Source organism: Gossypium raimondii, chromosome 5 (assembly GCF_025698545.1).
Source record: "Gossypium raimondii isolate GPD5lz chromosome 5, ASM2569854v1, whole genome shotgun sequence".
NCBI classification, from domain to species: Eukaryota; Viridiplantae; Streptophyta; class Magnoliopsida; order Malvales; family Malvaceae; genus Gossypium; species Gossypium raimondii.
This window is the reverse complement of record NC_068569.1, coordinates 13,121,402-13,143,903: the sequence shown is the minus strand read 5'-3', so window position 1 is coordinate 13,143,903 and position 22,502 is coordinate 13,121,402. Positions and strand designations below refer to the sequence as shown.

Below are 22,502 nucleotides of genomic sequence, written 5' to 3'. Positions count from 1 at the left end.
CTGTGTGCTGTTGCCCTTGCTTTTCATGTAATTCAAGAATTTCACTTGTGAAAAGCTTATCTGAAAGATCGCGAGACAGACTGCAGATTCCAAAAAGCTCGCCTTGAAATTCCTTGCAGTCCTGAAAACAAGATAGATGTCACATGGAACGTAGAGAGCTCTGAACTCAGAAAGGATGACTGAGACCATTTCACATCTGAAAGTTGAATATATGCTTCACTTAGTCTATCAAATGAAATCCAACTTCATCTTCCTCATTATCTACCAACTTCTTTACTTTCCAGTTAAAAAACCCAATTAGCAAAATTTGATCAAATTATAAGTCAAAAAATGGGTATTCAAATACCTGAGCCATAAAGGCTTCAATGTCATGGCTGAAACGAAATTTATCTTTATAAGAACATGCATTGACATCTCCAGTCTTTGCTGATGTGGTAACTCGTATGATGATGTTGAGACAAATAAGCAACTTGACCCATATATGCCAATATAAGAGCTGGATAAATAAACCAGAACGGTGAAAGCAGTCTACAGCAAGACAAAGGTTAAATTTCAATTTAGTAGCCGACTTTCAACTCAAATTTAATCAGTAACTATCAAATCAAATTTTACAAGGTATTAGTGTTGAGTTACCTGAATTGCAGCATAAGAGAAGTGACCAAGATCAGCAAACATTACCTCCAAGCCTGCATGGATAATCAGGTATACTATTAGCAATCATTAGTTGTAAGTTGTCATAATGAAGTTAAGCTATGGTATTAGATATCGATATATCTCTAGTTTCAACAAATTTCAGATGGTATTTTGATGACTTTGCTTGAAGACTGAAAAATAAAATGATACAGGACATTATTCTTGTTATTTGGATATAACAGCAGATAGTATAATGGGGCCTTGCAAATCAGATCATGCCGAGATGTTTAGCTTGAATGATAGGATCCATGGCCAGCCTTGAGTTTCGCATGAGTATAATTTTTGAATTTTTACTAAGGATACAAATATTCATTTGCAGGGTTAACTGTGTGATTATTTAGAAAAATATGAGTTCCTACAAAATTTCCAACTTAAAATAATCAATATAAACAACTAAAAGAAGCGTATTAAGTAGTAGAAAAGGGATACCCACAAGGGGATTATGAACAAACAAGCCGATTCAGATCAGAAAAAATCGGATTGAGAAACCAATTATTCAAGATTGTGAAGAATTGGAAAATACAATGATTAGGAACAAAAACGATTACCATCTTCTTATTTGTCGACAACCACTTGATTTAAGTCTTAGAACATAAATTCATTTATATATAACATGGTTATTTCATAATTCATATACCATGATGCATGATCTCATCATTCTAATTTGTTTCCCTTTACCTAACTTTATCACATGCAAAGGTGAAATAAAGACTCGATCAAATTTGGATAAAAGACAAAAGAATCTTAAAAACAAAGACCAAAAATCCAACTACATAACTTCCACAAACACAATTTTTTAATATATATAATCTCATACATTCACAACTTTTCTCTAAAAATTTAAAATGTGTTGTTAGTCTTTATGCTTTTTAAAATTTGGACTTTAATCGTGAAAATTCAGTTTTCCTACATCATTAACCTTGTTATTATTTTTCGTCAAAATTTATCCTCATATGACGTGACATATGATTAATGGAAAATAAACATGAGATAAGTTGATAGATTTTAACGGAACTACCAACAACAATAATAATAAGAATATGATTTTAAATTGAGAAAGTAAAAAGATTAAATTTTATCTTTTAAAGTATAAAGGCTAAATCTCAAATCTCATAGAAATATAAGGACTAAATACATATTTTAACCATAAAATGGAATATGTTTTATTTTTAAAAAAATGTTATTGGTTAAACTTATCATACCGTTACAGATAATCTATTTATAAAATTTAACTCTAGTAATTTTCATATACAAATATATATGTAAGTATACAACAAGAAGGTAGGTGGCCACCAAAAACTTACCACAACAAATCCGTGCGGACCGTACCATCGAACACCCATCCGTATTCTTTTCTTTTTTGGGTGTCGAAAATCTGTAGCTTTTACTTTTGCTGTTGCCTCTGTAATAAATTATTATAAAAATTTCTTAATACACATTCTTCGTGAAAGCGACACTTTATTTCTCCACCATACTTTCTTTAAGAAATAAATAAATTTTTTTTTTTTGAAAAATCAAAAAGGCTCCACCTTTTAAATATTGACTTTCCTGTTTTGTGGTCCTCACACACACTGGAGCATTGCTCTCTCAACTGGGCTCCACTGGTTCCAGTATTCATTCAACCGAAAATATCGGGTCCACGGAATCTACGGTCCCAAAACCATCTCCGTATACGATACGTATACCTTCCCCAAACTTCCCTTTTGCAGGGGAGGTGAATTCCTATATTTTTATTTTGTTCATTATTTTTGGGGTTTTAACTTTGGTGCTGTTGCTTCCCCTCTTATCTACCCACAAAAAGATCCCGTCTTTGGTTTGTTAAAAGAAAGAAAAAAAGGTTAGAACTTGAAAGAAAGAAAGAGAAAAAGAACCCTCCCAGAAAAAATGCCACCTTGCGTTAATTAGCCACGTACTTCTTAGCTTCATGGTAAAGATCTTGTCTTTGGATGCTTTTTTGGTTTATGTTATCATATGTACTGCTCTTAGTACTTTGAGTTTGTTCCTCTTTTTCTTTTTTCTTTTTAATTTGCTTTATGCTTATCTTATCATGTGTGAATCTGGGTTTTTCTATTTTTATTTTTTAAATGGGGTTTATAATTGTTTTTTTGACATAAATGATTGTTTTTCTTAATGCCTTAACGGGGGTTGTAATCATGGGTTTTTTTTTTTTATTTTCTATAATAAAATGAAGTATGTATATATATATATATATATATATATATATTCTTTGTTTTACTTTTAAATTTATTTATTTTTGTTGGATTAATGACTTGTTTATTTGGTTTGTGGGATTTTCCAGGCATTCGCGGAAGGTGGTGTTTTGACTTTTAAAGCCTAAAGAGAGAAATTTTCAAAAAAAAAAAAATTTTTGATAGATTGAAAGAAAAGGCCTTCAATCGGGGATGGGTTTCAAGTGATTATCTTTATCTCTATCTCTTTTCCAAAAGAAAAAAGAAAATGGAGAAGAGATCTTGGCTGATCAGAGTCCCATTCTCGATGGTTCTTCTTCTTAGCTTTGATTGGTTTCTCGATTTCCAATGAGACCAAAGTTTGATTTTTCTTTTCAGTGGTCAATTGTTGATGAGCTTGGAAATTTTAGTTTCGGAGTATTTATTTCAGGAACAATCTCTTGATTGTCCCTTCTCCGAAGAAGAGAGGAAAGTATACGAGGGAAGACAAAAAGAAAGGAAAAAAAAAGAAGGAAGCTCTGGGTTTGAGATTTTGTAGTGTTTTCAAGTATTTGGAGTGAATTACAGGGAAAATAAGAAATGTCAGAAGAGGCAAATTCTTGGATCAGGAGAACAAAGTTCTCTCACACTGTTTGCCATAGATTGGACTCATCTAGATTGGGCTCTTTCCCTTTGAATTTACAATCAGCCAGGAACCAGTACCGGAGTTTAGGATCGAAACCCAGGTCAACTGTGGCTTCTTCTATTCAGAAACCAGTTCATAATGATCCACAGATTCAGCCAAATCCGATCACCAACAAACAAAGATCTGTATCCCCTGTCCCTCAGACTGTTCTGCCGGATACTTTCAAGGAAGCAAAGTCTGAGAGGAGGAGATCCTCAACCCCACATCCTCAAAGGAAAGAATCTGAGAAGCGACGTGTGGGCAAGTTTTTACACAAGGAATCCCACCAGACAAAACGATCCGGTTCACCTGCACCGTCTTCCATTTCAAGCCCCCTTAGGCACTTGGGTTCCTTGAAGGTTTCAGATAGGTCAAAGGGCATGAAAGAATCAGCTTGGACCAAGTATTTTGACCATGCTGGAGGACGGGTTAACGCGGTAGATGCAGCTGATGAACACACGGTTGATCTTTCCCAGCTATTTCTCGGGCTTAGATTTGCACACGGTGCGCATAGCAGGCTTTATCATGGCATATATAAGGAGGAAGCTGTTGCAGTTAAGATTATTAGGGTACCGGATGATGACAATGGAGACTTGGCTACTAGGTTAGAGAAACAGTTCGATAGAGAGGTTAATCTTTTATCTCGACTCCACCATCAGAACGTTATAAAGGTATTTCATTCTTCTTTCTTTTCATATTTCCCTTTCCCTATATGTTTCTTGTTCAGGTATAGAATTGCTTTGAATGATTCTTGAATAGAGTATTTTTTTTGCTTGTTGCTCGCACCGCATGTTTCGATTCTCACTTTATCTCTTGATCTGATAACCAGTTTATAGCAGCATGTAGAAAGCCACCGGTTTATTGTGTTATAACAGAGTATTTATCAGAGGGCTCATTAAGGGCCTACTTGCACAAGCTTGATCATAAGTCTCTTCCATTGAAAAAGTTAATTGTTATTGCTCTCGAAGTTGCTCGTGGAATGGAATACATTCATTCTCAAGGAGTCATTCATCGCGATCTTAAACCAGAGAACGTTCTTATTGATCAGGACTTCCACATGAAAATTGCTGATTTTGGTATAGCTTGTGAGGAGGCATATTGTGATCTACTGGCAGATGACCCTGGGACTTATCGTTGGATGGCACCTGAGATGATCAAAAGGAAATCGTATGGAAGGAAGGTGGATGTGTATAGCTTTGGACTGATGTTGTGGGAACTGGTTGCCGGAACAATCCCATACGAGGATATGAATCCTATCCAAGCTGCTTTTGCAGTTGTGAACAAGGTATGTCCCCAAATCTAATGCTTCTAGGATATATATATATATAGTTATATGCATGATTCAGTTCATTTAGGTCTTTGCATATAAAGTTTTTTTCTTGTGAATGAACTTCCACACCCTTGGTGCGCAAAATATAGCATAAGACTGCATTGAAAATCTTTACAGTCGAATTTAAGACTGCATTCTATATATGGTATAACACTGAAGATTCTAATCACATGAATGGAATTATTTGGTCTATAATGGTATACCACTAAGAAGCCATGTCATCTTGCTTGAGTGTCTCTAACAGCCTATTCAAACATTACATTCTTACTTTCGGCCATTCAATATCGGCTAATCTAACACCATTTTGAGATAACAATAGTTACTGAATATGAAGGTTTTCCATCTTTGGAAGGACATGGCTATTAGCAGATATCCTACTTGAATTATAATTGTGACATCTTTCGGAATGATTTGCAGCACTTGTTAATCTTAAGTTCAATTGAGAAGCTTTTTATATGATGATTATATATCTGTAATTCTGATATCAGAACTCTTTTATTTTTGTTAGAATCTGAGACCTGTTATTCCCAAAGACTGTCCACCCGCAATGCGAGCTTTAATTGAGCAATGTTGGTCATTAAACCCGGAGAAGAGGCCTGAGTTTTGGCAGATAGTGAAGGTGTTGGAGCAATTTGAGTCGTCACTCAATCGTGATGGAACACTGGATTGGGTACCGAACCCAAATTGCCAAGATCATAAGAAAGGGCTGCTTCATTGGGTTCAAAAGCTCAGTCCAACGCACAACCCGCACTTTCACGCCTATGCTTCTTCACCTATGCCTAAACCTAAGTTCTCATGAATTTTTATTTTGACTGACCCGACATTTGTAGTGTCACCGGGTCAATTGTAATTAAAAGGTTCGTTGTCTTAAGCTTCTTTATTTGTACCTTATTGAATGAAATAGATTGGTAGGCAATGGCATGCATGTGTGTTTCTTTTTGTCATTATAAAACGAATGATCATTATTTGGAGCAGAAAGTTTTAAAAAATTGTTGAAATATAACCAAAATAATCAGATGTCTGTTTATGTAATTATGGACCCTTTTTGTTGTAATATCTTTACCGAAATATCTCTTAATTTAGGTGGGATTTTTTTGTATTTATTAGAAAAAACAATATCATTGAATGTGACCCATGTTGTAATGCTGTATAGGTACAATGTAACAGACGTGGTTTTAAATTAGGATATCAATGTCAATGTGTTCCATTTTGACCCGTTCCTGTTGGGTTTTGGGAATCAAAACCTCATATCTCGTTGGACAATTTCAGTGTGGCCCATCTGTCCGTACTACCAGCTTCATCTCTTTTGTACAGGTAAAATCAATAATAAAAAGAAAATCCTTCCAAAGGATTTCGATGATGTGTCTTGCTAACGTGGCATCATCAATTTACTACTCGTAAAAATCATTAATGAACACTGTCGTTGAGTTTTAAACGAGGACAGTCCAGATAACTTTCCTCGAGTGTCGTATAGATCTTGTACCATTTTTTTTAAGATCATTGTTTTTGGGACTTTGGGTGGCAACCTGAAAGCTCTTGTGCCAAGTATCGAGTATGACATTAGATCTGAAAAGAATGTAAACATCAGCAGCAGCAAAGACAAACTGTGATATTACCAGAGTATTCCTGCTAATTTTCATACCAGGAATCTCCGTTGCTTCTGTTTTCAGAAGTGTTAAGGGAAGTGAATTTTGAGCAAGAATAAAGATGATTCCCTTGTCTGAGACCTCTCTTGTTTTGTCACCATTCACCTGCGCTTGACAGCTGACAGTGCTGATGTTTGTCATAATCAGAGGCTGAACCAACCCGATTTATGGTTTAAAAATAATATTACAAATCGCCACTCATAAGGTCGATTTTCTCCATCCCCGCCGGTGGGATTCTCCCCATTCTCTCTCCCTTGAGTAGAACTTTTTTTCTCTCTGCTGAGCGTCTCCAGCTTTGTTTTTCCAGATTGGATTTCAAAGAACACTTTGAAAGGGTCTTGCCCGCTTCTTTGGCAACAATGTATTCGCCAAAAATTGGAATCGGAGTTTTTCCTGTGTCCTTTAGAAAAATATCAGAGACTGAACCCCATATTTTGCAATTGGATAAATTGCTCAACAACTTGTATAGCGGGGACTTTGGCATTGATTTTATAGACGACCATGGACAGTCTTATGGGGTAGTTTTCTCTAGAACTAAAGTAGTAACTGTCTTGGCCTCCAACAAGATTGCTGGCTTACAATCATATGTAACGATGTCAGATCTTTATTAGGAAGGTGTAACATCCTAGGAATAACACTAGTAGCTCAGATTTTAAAGATTATTGGTTGTGAATGGATATTCAACGGGGAATAAATGCATTTCGATAGTTGAGGTAACTAGAATAAAGAGGGGAATTAATTACAGCGAGGGATCAGCTCCTAATCCTCCCATAGATTATACGTGGACCTATGATCACTTATTGGTAGGAGACGTGCTTGAACTTTGATTTGTTGGTAAACTCAATTTTTTTATGTTGTTTAAATGCAGGAAAAAGAATATAATTACATCCTAAAATTAAGCAATTGTCATCTTCTATGATCAACAATTTTCTAAAATCAACAATAATAATAAAACGATTTAAAAATTAAGAAAAATCAGTAAAATTTATTTTGACCACATCTTGCAGTAGCTGAAGCACAACTTAAACACTCTTTACTTTGGTTGTTGTAAACAAGTTTTTCTCTGCTTCTTAGTTGAGATTCAGATTTGCAATATTTTTAACCAACTGAACCTTCCTTATGCACTTCTCTAAAATAAAATAATTTGATATTGAAGTGCTTCAATGACCATTTTTGTGCATCATTTTTGCTTTAGATTCAAATCTATTAAAACTTTTCTTAACCACAAAGTTTGGTTGACAGCAACATTAACTGCAATAAATTCAACTTTTGCTTTAGATTAATGTGCCACTGTATTATGCTGCTTTTTGCAGCACCGTGAGAACACATCCGAACCAGAACTTGAAACAATAACCTGAATTTTTCAGATCATCAAGTAAACCTCCACAATCACTATCTAAATAGACTTGCAAAACATAATCCTGATTTGCACAAAATTTGATTCTATTATCCAATGTCCCTCTTACATATCTAACGACTCTTTTAGCAACTGTAAGATGTGTTTCAGTTGCACAATTCATAAATATGGATAATAGGTTTACAGAATGTAAGATATCAGGCCTTGAAGTCGTTATATACATCAGACAACCAATTAAACTTTTGTATTTTCAACTTTTCTTTTTGACACATTGGAGTAACTACACTCTTGCATTTCGCCCATTCTGAATTTTTTTCAGAATTTCCTTAGCATACTTCTTCTAACAAATGATCACTTCTTCATTTTTCTGTTTTATTATCATTCCTAGAAAGTAAGTCATTTCTCTCAAATCCGTCATCTCGAAAGTTACTCCATTTTTTTTGAACTTTCTCACAAGTTCTTTATTGTTTCCTGTGACCAGCAAATCATCCACATATAAAAGAACAACAACAAAATCAATTTCATCACCTTTGATATAGAGGGTAGCTTCATTGGAACTTCTTTTGAAACCTAATTGCATTAAGTGCTCATCAATTCTGTTGTACCACACTCTTGGTACCTATTTCAAGCCATACAAGGTCCTCTTGACCAAATACATATCATTTTCTTTCCCTTTCATAGCAAAACCATTAGGTTGCTTAACGTTTTCTTCCTCCAAGAAGTCATTCAAGAATGCTGATTTAACATCAAATTGATAGACTTTCCAGCCTTTTTGTGCGGCCACAGCAAGCAACAACTTGATTGTATCTAGTCTAGCAACAGGAGCAAAAGTATCAAAAAAATCAACACCAAAAATATGGATTCAGCTTGTTCTAAATACCCACTTCACTCCAGTCACTTTTCCTTCTGTAGGTCTTTTTACCAACATCCATATTTCATTTTTTTTTTTAATCATCATGAGCTCCTCCTTCAAAAAATTTCAAACTTGAAAGGTTGACTTCATTGTCATGATTTTGAGAAAGATTTCAGATGAGGCGACAAAATAATGTAGCTCTTGCTTTTGATTTTCTTAATTTCCTCTTCTAGTGATTCTTGATTTGCACCATAGTCGGATTGGCAGGTAATGAAGGAACTTCATAGTCCACCTCCATAGCTTCCCAAAGCTTTAGATGAGCCTCCATCCTTGTTGTCCAAACATGATAACCTTCAATATTGAAAACGGGTGGTGCAAGTGTAGTGAAATGTATTTTTGAATCCATAGAAGAAGGAATACAAAATATTTCCCCTTAGAATCAAGCAACCAGATTTCATGATCAACAAACTCCTAAAATTAACAACAATAATGAAAACAATCAGTAAAATTTGTTTTGATCAAATCTTGCAGTAGCTGAAACACAACTTCAACAGGATATAAATCATATGTTGTGTACTTCTTTCAAAGGTGACGATCCTCCCACAACAATAATTTAGTTTGACATAAAATTTTAGAACATTTTACTAACGAGGTCAATATTTATTTTAAAAAATTAACAGTAATTTACATGGTATTCTTGTTGCTATTTAATGTATAAAATGACATACTCATAATTATGATCTTTCAGTTGAACGTTGTTTTGAGTAATAAAAGAGAACACCATTTGAGTAAAATGAATCTTACAATATGTGATGTCATTCCATCTTAAAATGCATTTTCACAAGTCACACACAATTCTTTTAATTTTATCTAATTAATTAATCGATTATAATAAATTTTAAAAGATCAGAATTTGACCTTTTCATTTGAGTTATGATAATTTCAAAGTTGAGAAAAGAAATTAAGGAACGAAAAGATTTGAAAAATATAAAAAAATACAAATATATAGTAAAACAAAATTAAGAATGATTGATTAACTTTATAAAAGCTAGAGGTAACGAAAATCTGAAAGCAAGAATTTCCCTTTTGTAAGAAATATATGTTGGATCGTCATCACCACAAAACTGAAATGTTAGTGATGTGGCTGAATTTAGTCCCCATATACATGAGGGGTGAGACTTAAGACTCGTCACCATCCAAATTCTCTTCTTTCCTCAGGGTACATATATAGCTGACATCGCCAATTCCCATTTCCCACCCATTTGTCACCTTTACGGTCTTTTGTTATGCATAGGGGGAAAAATGATTGTAGGTGTTTGGTTAATAATAAGATTACGATATATTAGACTATTTCACTTGGTTCAGTTGGTTGAGATTTAAGCTTATAATATTTTATTTTAAAATAAATTAATTTTACATCTCCTTTCTATTAAATTATGGAGGAGAAATAGAGTATTACACTCAAAGTGTTGTTTGAATTTAACCAAAATGGTTAAAAATAACACTTCATTGGAATACGCAAAATGTAATATCATAAATAATAATAACTAAAATATATAAAACTTATATAATTTTGTTGTTATTTCAAGTAAAATAAATTAAAACCATAAAAATGACTTTGAGATTATCTTTCTATTTTAGAATTTAACGTTATTGGAAATATGAGATGATTACATCATGCTAAAATTTGAAATTCAAATATAGGAAGTTTTTGTCAAATTTTCATAGTAACAGGACAATTGTTTTTTTTTTTTTAAAGTTGAATGCAGGAATTCAAACAACAGCTTTCACAATAAAATACGGTCAATGTGACAGTCCAATTAAACCCTACAGCAAGCCCCATTTATTCGTGTCTGCAGACCATTCTTTATTTTCCTCTCTGTGGCATCGATGTCATGATCTATATTTTGCTTTTCATTGTGGCCTTTGAGATTCTGATAAGGGGAAGCTTTAATTTAAGGCTTTAACGCGAGAAAGAGATGAGTAACCACATTTACCCCCCTGTTTGGGAAATAAGATTGAGCTTTCCTTTTTCAGTGTGTGTAGTGATTAATTAATCCATGAACGACAACCCTAATGTTTCCTCAAGACCAGATAGAAAAGTCATCGAGAGAAACAGGAGAACTCAAATGAAAGCTCTCTATTCCGAGCTCTATTCTCTCTTACCCCGTCACAGCTCTAGGGTTTATCTCTCTCTCTCTCTCTTCTAAATATTTGTTAAATCTCTGATTAATTTCTTTGCTGTATGGCGTTTGCATTATGTATGTGGGATGCATTTACAGGAATCAAAATCACTGCCTGATCAGCTACATGAAGCTGCAAGCTATATAAAAAAGTTGCAGATAAACTTGGAGAGAATGAAGGAAAAGAAAGATAGCTTAATGAGTGTAGAGAGGTTGAGGAACACAAGAAGCAGGATGACCGGCAAAGTGCCGAAATCTCCTCAAATTCAGATTCATGAAATGGGTTCTTCATTGGTGATCGGGTTGACGACAGAGTCCAACAGTCGGTTCCTTTTTACTCAGACAATTCGTGTTCTTCAGGAAGAAGGAGCCGAGATTGTTAATGCCGGTTTCTCCGTTGTTGACGATACCGTGTTCCATATTATAAATCTTACGGTAGCCATTGTATTGCTTCCACTTTTCATCAGTACCCTTTTTTCCATTACACCGAGGATTAATGGTTTAACATTTTAGAGAAATTGTTGCAGATCGGGCATGAATCAGCACCAGATTATGGGGGGGGCAGGAGGATATCAGAGAGATTAAATAAGTTTCTGAATGATGCAGATGCATGAGCTAGCCGCGTTGCGTAATGAAGTAAACAATCTGAATCACTTTATGATCTTCTGTTTAGTTTATTAATGAGATTTCAGAAACCTGTCAACAAACAATGTTGCTTCCCGCTGGGCAGTAACCAGATCTAGTATTATGAACTTTAATGTTTTTAATTCCTATTAAACTAAGAATTAAACAATATTAATAAGTATTGTTAGTTGTAGTTAAACATATATTCTTCATTGATGGTCACTAAACTAACTATAAATACGATAAAGGCAAGCACATCTATCGAATAATAGTATAGCTATGGTGAGTAATCGAATAATAATATAGCTATGATGAGTAGGGAATATCGTATCCACGAGGACTAAAAGTACTAGCAATTACCATCTTCTTATTATCTAGTCGACAAATTGGGGTGATGTGTTTTAATCTAAAATTACTAAACTAATTTATTTAATAACGTAACCGAGAATGAAATAGGAAAATAATCAAAGATAATCAATGAGATAGACAATACCTAGGAAAGAATTCACCTAGACTTCACTTATTATTATGAACCTGAATTAAACGATTTATTCACTTATGTCTTAATCCGTAAAAACCCCTAAATTATGTTAATATCTCTTTCGAGAGTAAGAAAAACTGACTTTAGGTTGATTAATTGAAATCTCTTTCTAATTAAAACCTCTATCGTCACATTAACTCGATCTATAGATTCCCCTATTAGATTTGACTCTAATCCGATAAATTTATGTTACCCTATTTCTAGGATTGTATGCAGCTCTGCTCAATTATGTTAGATCTACTCTTAAATAATGACTTTTGCTCCACTGAAATAAGCACATTAAACATGAATTAATATCCCGGAAATATTAAAACATGAAATAAGCATACATAATTGAGGACAAGAATCAAGCATTTATCATGTAAATCAGAAATCAAATAATAAGATTATCATAGGTTTCATCTTGCCTAGGTATATAGGAAATTTAGTTCATAATTCTAAATAGAGACATCTCAAAGTTAGGATAACTACTAGACATAAAGAAACTAAATAAAATTTTGAAATAAATTAAATGGAGATCTTCGATCTTGAGGGCGATTCGCTTCCGAGTTGATTCCGATGGTGTTCTTTGAGCGTTTTCTTCAATCTTCTCTGATTGCCCCTTTAGGTCTTCTTCTAATTGGTATTTATAGGCTTTAGAATGTCCAGAAAGCCTAAAAATTGGGGTTTTCTGTGTATTTGGGAAGCAAGGTGTGAAATTGACACGGGCTGGCACATGAGCGTGTGGCCAGCCCATGTGGATCCTAAAAACAGCTCTATTTGCCCGATTTTGGCTCATTTTTCGGTCCTTTCGCTCCCAAATGCTCTCCTAAGTATAGAAACGTGAATTTAAAGGATTAGGAGCATCAAATTCACTAATTTTTATAATTAATCATCCAAAAACGCATTAAGAATGAGATTAAAATATGTTACTTTTATAGCTTATCATTGACCTCTCTATTTCTAAATTAATTTTTTGTTAGCCAATAAATGAGGTTACATTCGTAAATTAATTGTCACTTAGATTTCTTGAAATATACTAAAGCTTGTATATTTACACATATCTAATTCTCATGAATTGTTTTTCCCTAGGTGGGTAAATCCACCATTCAAAATATTAGTTTGGACCAACTTAAGTATTGAGAAATTATCATATGAAATAGTGATTTTTATTTCACATCAATATTTTCACTATAAAAAAATTAAATTTGATTTAAAATAATAAAATTTAAGATGAAATTACTGATGTGGCATAAAATTATTAAAAATAGATAATATCAATGTTTCATACAATCAATTTCTCCTTAGGTATTAGTATCTAATTGACTATAACTTGAAAATCGCTTCACCAACACCTCAGTACTAGTGTGGGTTGCGAAATCTAAGTCTGTGACAGTAGAAGTTGGTGACTTTTATCAAGTTGGTATTTGTATTGGATTGGTATTTAAATTTGGTTTTTATCCAAAATTCTAAACGTAGTATTTTTTAATTTCATTAAATTTCTGTAATACCACGTGTCATTAAAATTTTAAACATGTGACAATAATACAATGTTTAAATTACTCATAATCTCTTTCTTAAACCTTATAGCAAAAGATGTTTTTTTTTTTTGTAAAGTTGTTGTGTAAAAGTATGTAAGAAGATATACATTTGAAAACATAATTTGCTTTTTCTCACATCAACATATTTAATATAATAAAAGAAGCATCTTATTAATGTTTATTATTCAAAATGTTATACTCTCACATCACTTTATAAAATATCAAAGCAAAATGATGAATAGATGAATGATAGTTTGAAATGGTGAATATTCATGTGGGTAAAGTTTTACGCTCAAATATGTTGAGCAAAGAAAGGAAATTGTTTAAATTCCCACCTAAGAAAAAGCATGCTATTATTGTAAAGAGTTGTTTTAATCAAAATTCCATTAACTTTATTGTACAAATGGTAATTTCAAAGTTAGTTATAGACGGAAGAAATACATTTATATTAGTGTAATATTAAAGTAGTTTTATATTTTTTTTATAGTTTTTTGTATGATTAGTATTTTAATAATTCACTTGTTGAATTTTTTTTGGTAAATAAAGTAATAAAATCTTAAGTTAAGATTGCATCAAAACTAATCGTCATCAAACAATGGACATATGGACATGTAGCGCAATGGATATCATCATCTAACAAACCCCTCACACTCTCCCGTGCTTCCTCATGAATAATCAAGTGATCCATTTTGCCTCGGGCCTCTTTCGTGATACGATTTGCCACCCCATTATTCTCTCTCAATATCTGCTGAAATTTTACTTCCCAATCCTTAAGACACTAGTCTTAAATGAGCCTAACTTCACTGTAATTATTGTTTGCTGCTAGCCCATTTTGTATAACGGTTATCAATAACGAATTATCACTCTTAATCTCCACCTTACGGTACCCTTTTGCCCAAACAAACTTTAAACCTTCAAGTAATGCTCGAGCTTCGATCTTAAAAATATCCAATAATCCTACCACCATATCAAAAACCCCCCATCCAGCTTCCATTCAATCCTCTCAGCACTCCACCTATGGCTGCTCTTGATTTAAAAGTTAACACTGAATCATCAACGTTCACTTTCATCATTCATCTGTAGCTAGAAAATTGCTAGCAACCCTTCATCAACATGCCCAAATTTCCCGCCATTTCTTTAATAAATATAGAGCCCATCCAAGCTCCAGTAGAATGTACAAGCGCATGACAAGCATACCAAGTTTTAAGCAAAATAAAAATGTTCAACTATTTATTTAAGTAAAAGAACTTTAAAATGTTACATATATAGTAATAAAGAAAATATTTTGAATTAATTTAATAGAGATACGGATAAATCTGAAAATTTACATACATGATAAGTATATTTATATTGACTTGATTGTTAAAATATCAGTCATACAAAAATTTATAAAAAGTGTAAGCTTACTTTAATTTGATTTTGAAGTAAATAGATCTCTCTCCTATAAAGCGCATTTGCAACATAATTAAAAACTTACAAGCATATTTTAAAGTTATTATTTATCCTTTTTAATATGATTTTTATTAATTATAGTGTATATATATTCATTCTCTTGATCCTTATAGGATATGTCATTCGATTTAATTTCCCATGTCCTAGTATGATGTTGAAGGTGAACGATGATGATATGAAGGCACTGTTCTTTTTTAAAACTTGCCAAATTAACTGATTAATAAATTTGTAGTGTTTTCTCAAAAAAAAAATACTGCTGTTTTAAAAGGCACAATAAATTCCAAACCCTGCTGTATTTGGGATGTCTTGCGCTCCTGCCAATTAGACATATGGTTAAAATAAGGAGTTGGCTAAAAAAACCCCCCAACATACTAAAAAAACACCCTAATAAATAACACCTTTACTATAATTAATAATTAGTTATTAATTGATGTTCTTTTATTTTATTGATTGGTTAGTAATTAACATCCTCAAGAATTAATTATCACCTCTTCACTCACTTTTTTATCTCGTTTAATTGTTAAACATATTTTTATTATTGTATTATTATTAAATATTATAAATATTATTATTATTATTATTCAACATATTTTTTATTATAGGATTATTGTTAAACATATACATGAATAAATAAATACAAAAATATGAGTAAAATGCTAAAATATAATAAATTAATATTATTCAACAATAATCCTCTATAGTTATAACAGGCGTTTTGAGATTACAAGGTTTCAGTTGTCTATAAAATTCCAGACGTGACATATACATGGTTTGCCATCCAGCTGTAGACGGGGCTCTAGCATAGACATCATATGAACTCAATAACTCGTCTACCAGTTGATGTCGAACATAGAGCCATTGATCTTCGCCATAACCAAGACAAACAGATATTGCTCGGAATCTGCAATTTCCATCACCCCTGACATCTTGTACATGTGTGATGAGTGTCACATGATTCAGGCATCTGGTTTAAGTCTATGAAGTCTGAAACTTGCTCTGATGGCTCCTAGTTTAAGTCTGGAATTTCGATTACGTATGAAATATGTCTTGCAAGTTCTTTGTTCAACTCTACCAGATCCAACCCAACAGATTTTGACGTGGTTGAATGGCTACATATTCTGGGAGCTTGACTTATAGAATCAACTCCTTTTTGTTGTTGTTTCTTCAAGGTTGGTCATCCACGCGTATTTTTTTGAATTGTAAGTTCTTTAATGAGTGTTTTACTCGGTTGGAATATATCTTTTATTTAACAGCCTAATTTTCAGTGGTGTCGAAAACAGTGATTCGAGATCACTAAATCCGACCAATGAGTTAAAATTGAATAAACTAATAATTATGGGTCAAGTGTGAATTTATAAGAATTTTTGAATTAGTGAATTTTGTGATTTATTGAATTTTGTGATTTAAAAAGAATTTAATAGGTAAATTGGGTCTAAAATGAGGTATCGAGACCTCAAGTTCATAAACCAAGCCATAAATATTTTTATAAATATTTATGGAGTGTCATTGAGTTATTAGAAAAGTTTCGTTAGAAAATTTTAACGTTTGGATAGTCAATTAATTAAAAAGGACTAAATTGAAAATACTGCAAAATTTGTTAAATTGTGATAAATAGCTTAAGTGACTAATAAGAAGGGATTTAAAAGGAAATTAGGCCCAAATTATATGGACTGGACGATTGGGAAAGAAAAATCAGCAAGAAAGTAAGGAGAAACAAGGGCAAAATTGGAAATTTTACAAATTAAATATATAAAACAAAGATAAAAGTGAAAAATCTAGAGATCTCTTCATAATTTATCAGAAAGAACGCCATATGAGGTTTGAAAAAAGCTTTTTTCTCATATTTTTATACCATTTGAGTTCAATTCTTGCTTTTTCCTTGAAATTTTTATGTTTTGTGAATTTTACAACTAGGTCCAACTATTGAATTCATTAGTATTTGATTCCATGGGTGATTTTTAAGTTACCATGAATAATTTATGGAATTTTATGATGAATTATTATAGATTTTAAGTTTTAATTTCATTATATTATGATCTTATTAAGTGATTTTAGTAGAAAATGATTTTAGGACCTAATTGTGAAAATGTTAGGAATTGGGGTTTTGTACTGAAATTATGAATTTAGTAGTCTAAAATGGTTGGATAAGGTGTTAATTGAGAAAAATTAGATCAATTGAAGGGTTAATTGAGTAGGGACCAAATTGTAAAAATTGTTAATTTTGGGGGTAAAAGTGTAATTTCGAAAATTGAAAGGAATAAATTGTGAAGTAAATTAGTATTGAATTAGATGCTAATAAATGGAAAATTTTATATTATAGATCGGGAATTCGAAGATAAACGCGGAAAAGAGAAAGTACCGAACTAGTTTCTGAACTTTTACAACTTCTACGAATTGGTCCAGGTAAGTTCATATGGCTGAACTTTTAAAATTAATTGTTAATGTGGGAATGATATAATGTATCAATTCGTATATTGTTGTTAAATTATGATTATGGTAAAAATGAGAATAAGATGAGATTGTTAGTTCAAATTAAGGGATACGCAGGATTGAGTACATACATTCGGTAACCAGTGATGAATTGACGGATAAGTCCATGGTGGATCCATGGAAAAGTGTGAAACGTAGGTATGGTATTTCAGTGAAGAAAACCATACTGAGTTGTGAAAAGTAGGTATGGTGTTCAGTGAAGAAAACCATACTGAGTTGTGAAAAGTAGGTTTGGTGTTTCAGTGAAGAAAACCATACTGAGTTGTGAAAAGTAGGTATGGTATTTCCGCGAAGAAAACCATACTGAGTTATAGCTATGTGAAATATTCAAGCAAATCGTGGCACTGGGCAAACAATGTACTCAAATCCGTGAGACGATCCTTAATTTGACAGGTATTTGTAAGTGCAATTGAAGCTAAATATCGGAATTGAAGTTGACATCTGATATTGAGCTCGATTGGATAGATTCATTGTTTGAGATTGTAGTTGGCAGAAAATGTTGAATTTTTATTTGTTTATTAATGTTGTTAGTGAAATTTTGGTAAGATTTTATTATGAGCCTATGAACTTACTAAGCTTTCTGCAAGCTTACTTGTGTGTGTTTATTATTTCTTATAGATTGATATATATATGTTCGGAGGATCGGATCTACATCAATGATCACACTATCCAGATTTACTCCGGTAGATTTTGTTAAACAACTTTTTGATTTATATGGCATGTATAGCGAATTGAAGTAAAAAAGTAATAGAATGAATGACTAAGTAGGCAAGGTAAATCTGAATGTGATAGTTGTGTTAGACATTGAAATATACATGTTTTTAGCTTGAAATGGTTGATTGGTTGAACTTTATTAGTATTTAAATGAAGTAGTTGAAATACTGAAATTGGTTGTGAATTGAAATTTGCAGGAAAGTTAGATAATTATAAAGGGTTATATTGAATTTTTTTAATAAAATAAATAAAATAAAACGCAATAGAACAATTTTGGACAGCAGCATTGATGTAACTTTGAAAATCACCAAAAATAGTGTAAATTGAATTAGAAGCTAAGTGAGATATGAAATTAAATCTGAATGAGTCTACTTTCACATGAAAGAAATAGAGTAAGCAAAAGAGTTATATATTTTAGATATTTTAATTTTAGTGAGATAGGGTAAGAATCATTTTGAAGTCCTCTATTTCAACTTAAGAAATTCATTAAAAATTATACAGAAGGAATTATGAGTTATAATTTATATGTATAGATTCCTTAATGAGTATATTTTAAGTAGAAATAAGTGGAAGCACCATATGAAGTCTTTACAATGAGATAATTGAATTTTAGTGACAAGAGGTCAGGATAGTCGATCAGTGAAACAGGGGAGACTTTAACTAATAAACTGTACTAATTGGATGAACCAAAAATTCTAAAAAATTTGTATTAAAAATATATATGAGTCTAGTTTTAGGTAAAATTTACGGATCTAAATTTTGAGTTTCGTATCTTGAGTTATAATTAATTTAGTGACTGCTGCGCAGGTGAACAGCCTTATTATGAACAATGAAATAACTTTTAAAACTAAATTTTTATGCCCCGAACTTTTAAGTTAAGTCAAGTAACGCCTCATCCTCGACTCCGAAAATGATCTCGGGTAAGGGGTGTTACATCTTAACTTTCTTAACAGACTTTTTTTCCCGGCTTTTGACTGCTTAGTGAATTTTTTTGAACATTTCTAACTCACTGTCAGAACAAATATCCTCATTTTCCACAAAATTGACAGTGATAAGTCAAGCTTCCTCCAGAATACATCTATTGAATCCAACTGAATACACTTACCTGCATTGAAATGCCATTAGTTTATAAAAATTCAATAGATAAATAAAATATAGAAAATAATTGTTAAATATACCACCTGAATTCAAGTAGACTGATAGCATGCAAGCACATGGTAACCCACAACTATGACGTAGTTTACAACCACAGTTTGAAGAGTCAAGTTGATGTCTACTCGACCGCTGAAGTTCCTCTTCTAGGATATCTAGAGCTTCAAGTGCCACAAAACCCTGCAATAATCTGAAACATGGTAAGCTGTGTCTGTGTTTGAGGATAATTCTACTCTTTTCAAAACTTTCATATATCGATGTAAGTTGATACTTGACAATCTGATCGATACAACCAACAAATTTATCTAGAGAAGAATTTTTTGCACAAAGGTATTTCTTTAGCTTTGCATGCTGGCTCTCAACTCTATTCGTAGTTCGTTCTCCAAAGTTGAGATGCCGATCAATCCAGACCGACACAAACATTTCCTTATATTTACTTAACCACACTTGATCTAGATATTTTAAAACACCTGAATTTATATAAATGTTAGTTGTGTATAAAAAGTCTTCTAAAACTATAAACAATTATTTATAGAATAACGAGGATTGTACCTGGATATTCACTCAACATTGATTGGATTTTTCTAAAGTTTTCGGTGTACAATATCTACGTTGGAGATTCAACGAGTACAGTCCACATAGCACAAAAGGAGTCCCACTCATGTTGCGACTTGATAGACTGCCTATAATGCTTTTTAATATTTTCAGTAATGTGCCATCTGCATAGTAACCGAGTGGCATCGGGGAAAACTTGTTGGCATGCATTCATCAGAGCCAACTCTCTGTCCGTCACAATAACATGTGGGTACATGCACTCTTCTAGTGTCAACTTTAGACATGTTAATGCCCAATTATAGTTATCCTCCTTTTTGTTAATGATAAAGGCAAAAGATATACTAAATGTCTTGTTGATTGAAGTCACGCCAACAATTTGAACAAAAGGCAGATCATATTTGTTCGTTTTGTACATTATGTCTACAATTAAAACGTGCGGAAATGCACGCCATATATCCAATGATCGTGGATGAATGAAGAATAGATTTTCCAATTCATTTGAAATATTATTTACTGAAAACTCAGTAAAAATTGTTTATCATTCAAAAGCAACATAAGAACCTGTATCGGAGTTTTACCGACATTCTGGGACGAGCGAAGCTTTTGCCGGTTTTTAGTGTAGAAACGTTATTCTCGTCCTGCTCCTTCAGTGTCGATAATATGTCACGTGGTGTAACATTCTTACTCGTCAAATCAACCAACATTTTTTTTCGTTTTCTTTCAACCGCCTTGCATAAGCATGTCCCTCCATATGTTGTGCAGGTGGATGGCTATGCTGATCACATATCACCCTCAACGTCCACCCATCATATTGTTTTAAATACGAACCTACCAATCGGAATTTATAGTTGGTCTTTTTGGTGCCAAACTTTTTACTTGATTCTTTAAATTTGTATTCACCGCCACGGTCACAAATAAGTGTGACGTAAGACACCACACCATTTTCGTTTGCTTTTTATCCTCTCATGACGATGATATAACCAAGAGAGAATGTCGTGTTTTGCACCCATTGCATCAGCTCTTCACGAGACGCGAACACCTAAAATTTAAATAATTTTGTTAACAAATATTAAATGTTATTAATATAAAAAAAATATTAACATCATGATAAAATATTATACCCGATCGGTAAAAAATGGTGATGTCGCCATAGAGATCTCATTGCCTTCATTTAAGTTACTTCCGTAAAAATTCGACATCTTTTGTTGAACACTACAAATTATGATGAAAAAATCAGTAGTTATAAAAATTTAAAATAGATTTTAATTTATACAAGAATTAATAAATAAAAAAGAAAAATTAGAAAAACAGATTTTTATAAAAAATAGCTTAAAATAAATTTATAAAATATAAAATTACAAATAATAGAGTATAGTGAGAAGGACTTAATTTTGTTAATAATAATATGAGTTTACGTTAGGGTGTTGTTAATGTTCATCAAAATAAACATATATATATATATATATATAACTCGCTTATTTATTGTATTAATTACAACAAAATTATTTTTTCCCTTTCTTATGAAGTTGACTCTAATTTTTGGACTAAATTGATTACACTAATTAATTTAAGATGTTGAAAATGAAGATATTTGGAAAATTTACTAATTAATTTTTGGACCACATTAATTTCTTTGGACTACATTAATTTAAGATCTTGACTCTAATTATTGTACTAATAAAAAGACTCATTGAAAAAGACATTCATCTAATAAAATGAGAAATATTATAATCAACTACACGAAAAAAAAGAATTGGAGTGTTTTTTTAATATGTTGGGGGTGTTTTTTAGCGATACCCTTAAAATAATTAAAAGGGGTGTAACATTTGTACATAACAAAGAATATGGGAACCAAAGTGGAGCAAGCGCAATCATTTTATGCTTCCTTGTCTGTATTTCATGATGTACATTGAAAAACATTCCCCATTAATTGAATAAAGATTGTAATAATTGGATGCAATAAACGATAAATTATATTTTATTTTTTCTACTCGAATATAGATAAATTAATTTGTGTACATAAATTAAAGAGTAAATTGGTTTTTTATATTAAAATTTTTATCGATTGATGGAATAACTAGATGGTAACACATGGCATGCTACTTTTACATCATGTTGATGTACAAAGATTAATTTTTAACAATAAAAATAGATACTTTTTTTAACAGAAGAGTCGATTTATTTTGATCTAATATATAAAGACTAATTTATTTATTTATTAAGTAAAAAATAAATTACAATCTAATGTTTAGTATAAAGACCTCTATAATATTTTGAATGCATTATGGGTAATCTCCAATCGTCAGAAATCTCGGATCTAATTGGGCTGTTTTTGGATCTTGTGTTTCACAGCCGAAGTTTGAAAGTTTTTACAAATTGGAATATTGAATAGTATCCTCAAACAAAGACCCTCCGGTGGAAAACTAAATGGGGGGTTCTAGTGCATTCTCCTATCTATAAAGTTGAATCATCCAACTGGCAGCTGGTGGTGTGCCAAACACACCCACACGAAACTTGCGTTTCAATGGAGGGCAAAACT

At 32.3% G+C, this 22,502-nt stretch overlaps 2 protein-coding genes across 4 annotated transcripts; both read left to right on the top strand.

Moving 5' to 3' along the window:
- The first annotated feature begins 2,436 nt into the window (after positions 1-2,436).
- On the top strand, positions 2,437-5,908 carry LOC105769237 (serine/threonine/tyrosine-protein kinase HT1). Of its 2 annotated transcripts, none has more exons than XM_012589724.2 (4): positions 2,437-2,620; positions 2,993-4,217; positions 4,595-4,831; positions 5,385-5,908. In XM_012589724.2, exons 2-4 carry the CDS (start codon positions 3,462-3,464, stop codon positions 5,673-5,675), a joined length of 1,284 nt encoding a protein of 427 aa, XP_012445178.1. In that variant the 5' UTR covers positions 2,437-2,620; positions 2,993-3,461; the 3' UTR covers positions 5,676-5,908. The 2 variants fall into 2 exon arrangements, with proteins under 2 accessions (XP_012445178.1, XP_012445177.1); XM_012589723.2 differs by having other exon boundaries at positions 2,440-2,620; positions 4,376-4,831.
- Positions 5,909-10,574: 4,666 nt separating this feature from the next.
- On the top strand, positions 10,575-11,738 carry LOC105768871 (transcription factor bHLH162). 2 transcript variants are annotated; one of them, XM_012589105.2, is made up of 3 exons: positions 10,575-10,915; positions 11,015-11,359; positions 11,443-11,738. In XM_012589105.2, the coding sequence occupies exons 1-3, from the start codon at positions 10,793-10,795 to the stop codon at positions 11,527-11,529; spliced, it is 555 nt and encodes a 184-aa protein (XP_012444559.1). In that variant the 5' UTR covers positions 10,575-10,792; the 3' UTR covers positions 11,530-11,738. The 2 variants fall into 2 exon arrangements, with proteins under 2 accessions (XP_012444559.1, XP_012444560.1); XM_012589106.2 differs by having other exon boundaries at positions 10,583-10,915; positions 11,015-11,350.
- The last annotated feature ends 10,764 nt before the right edge of the window (positions 11,739-22,502 follow it).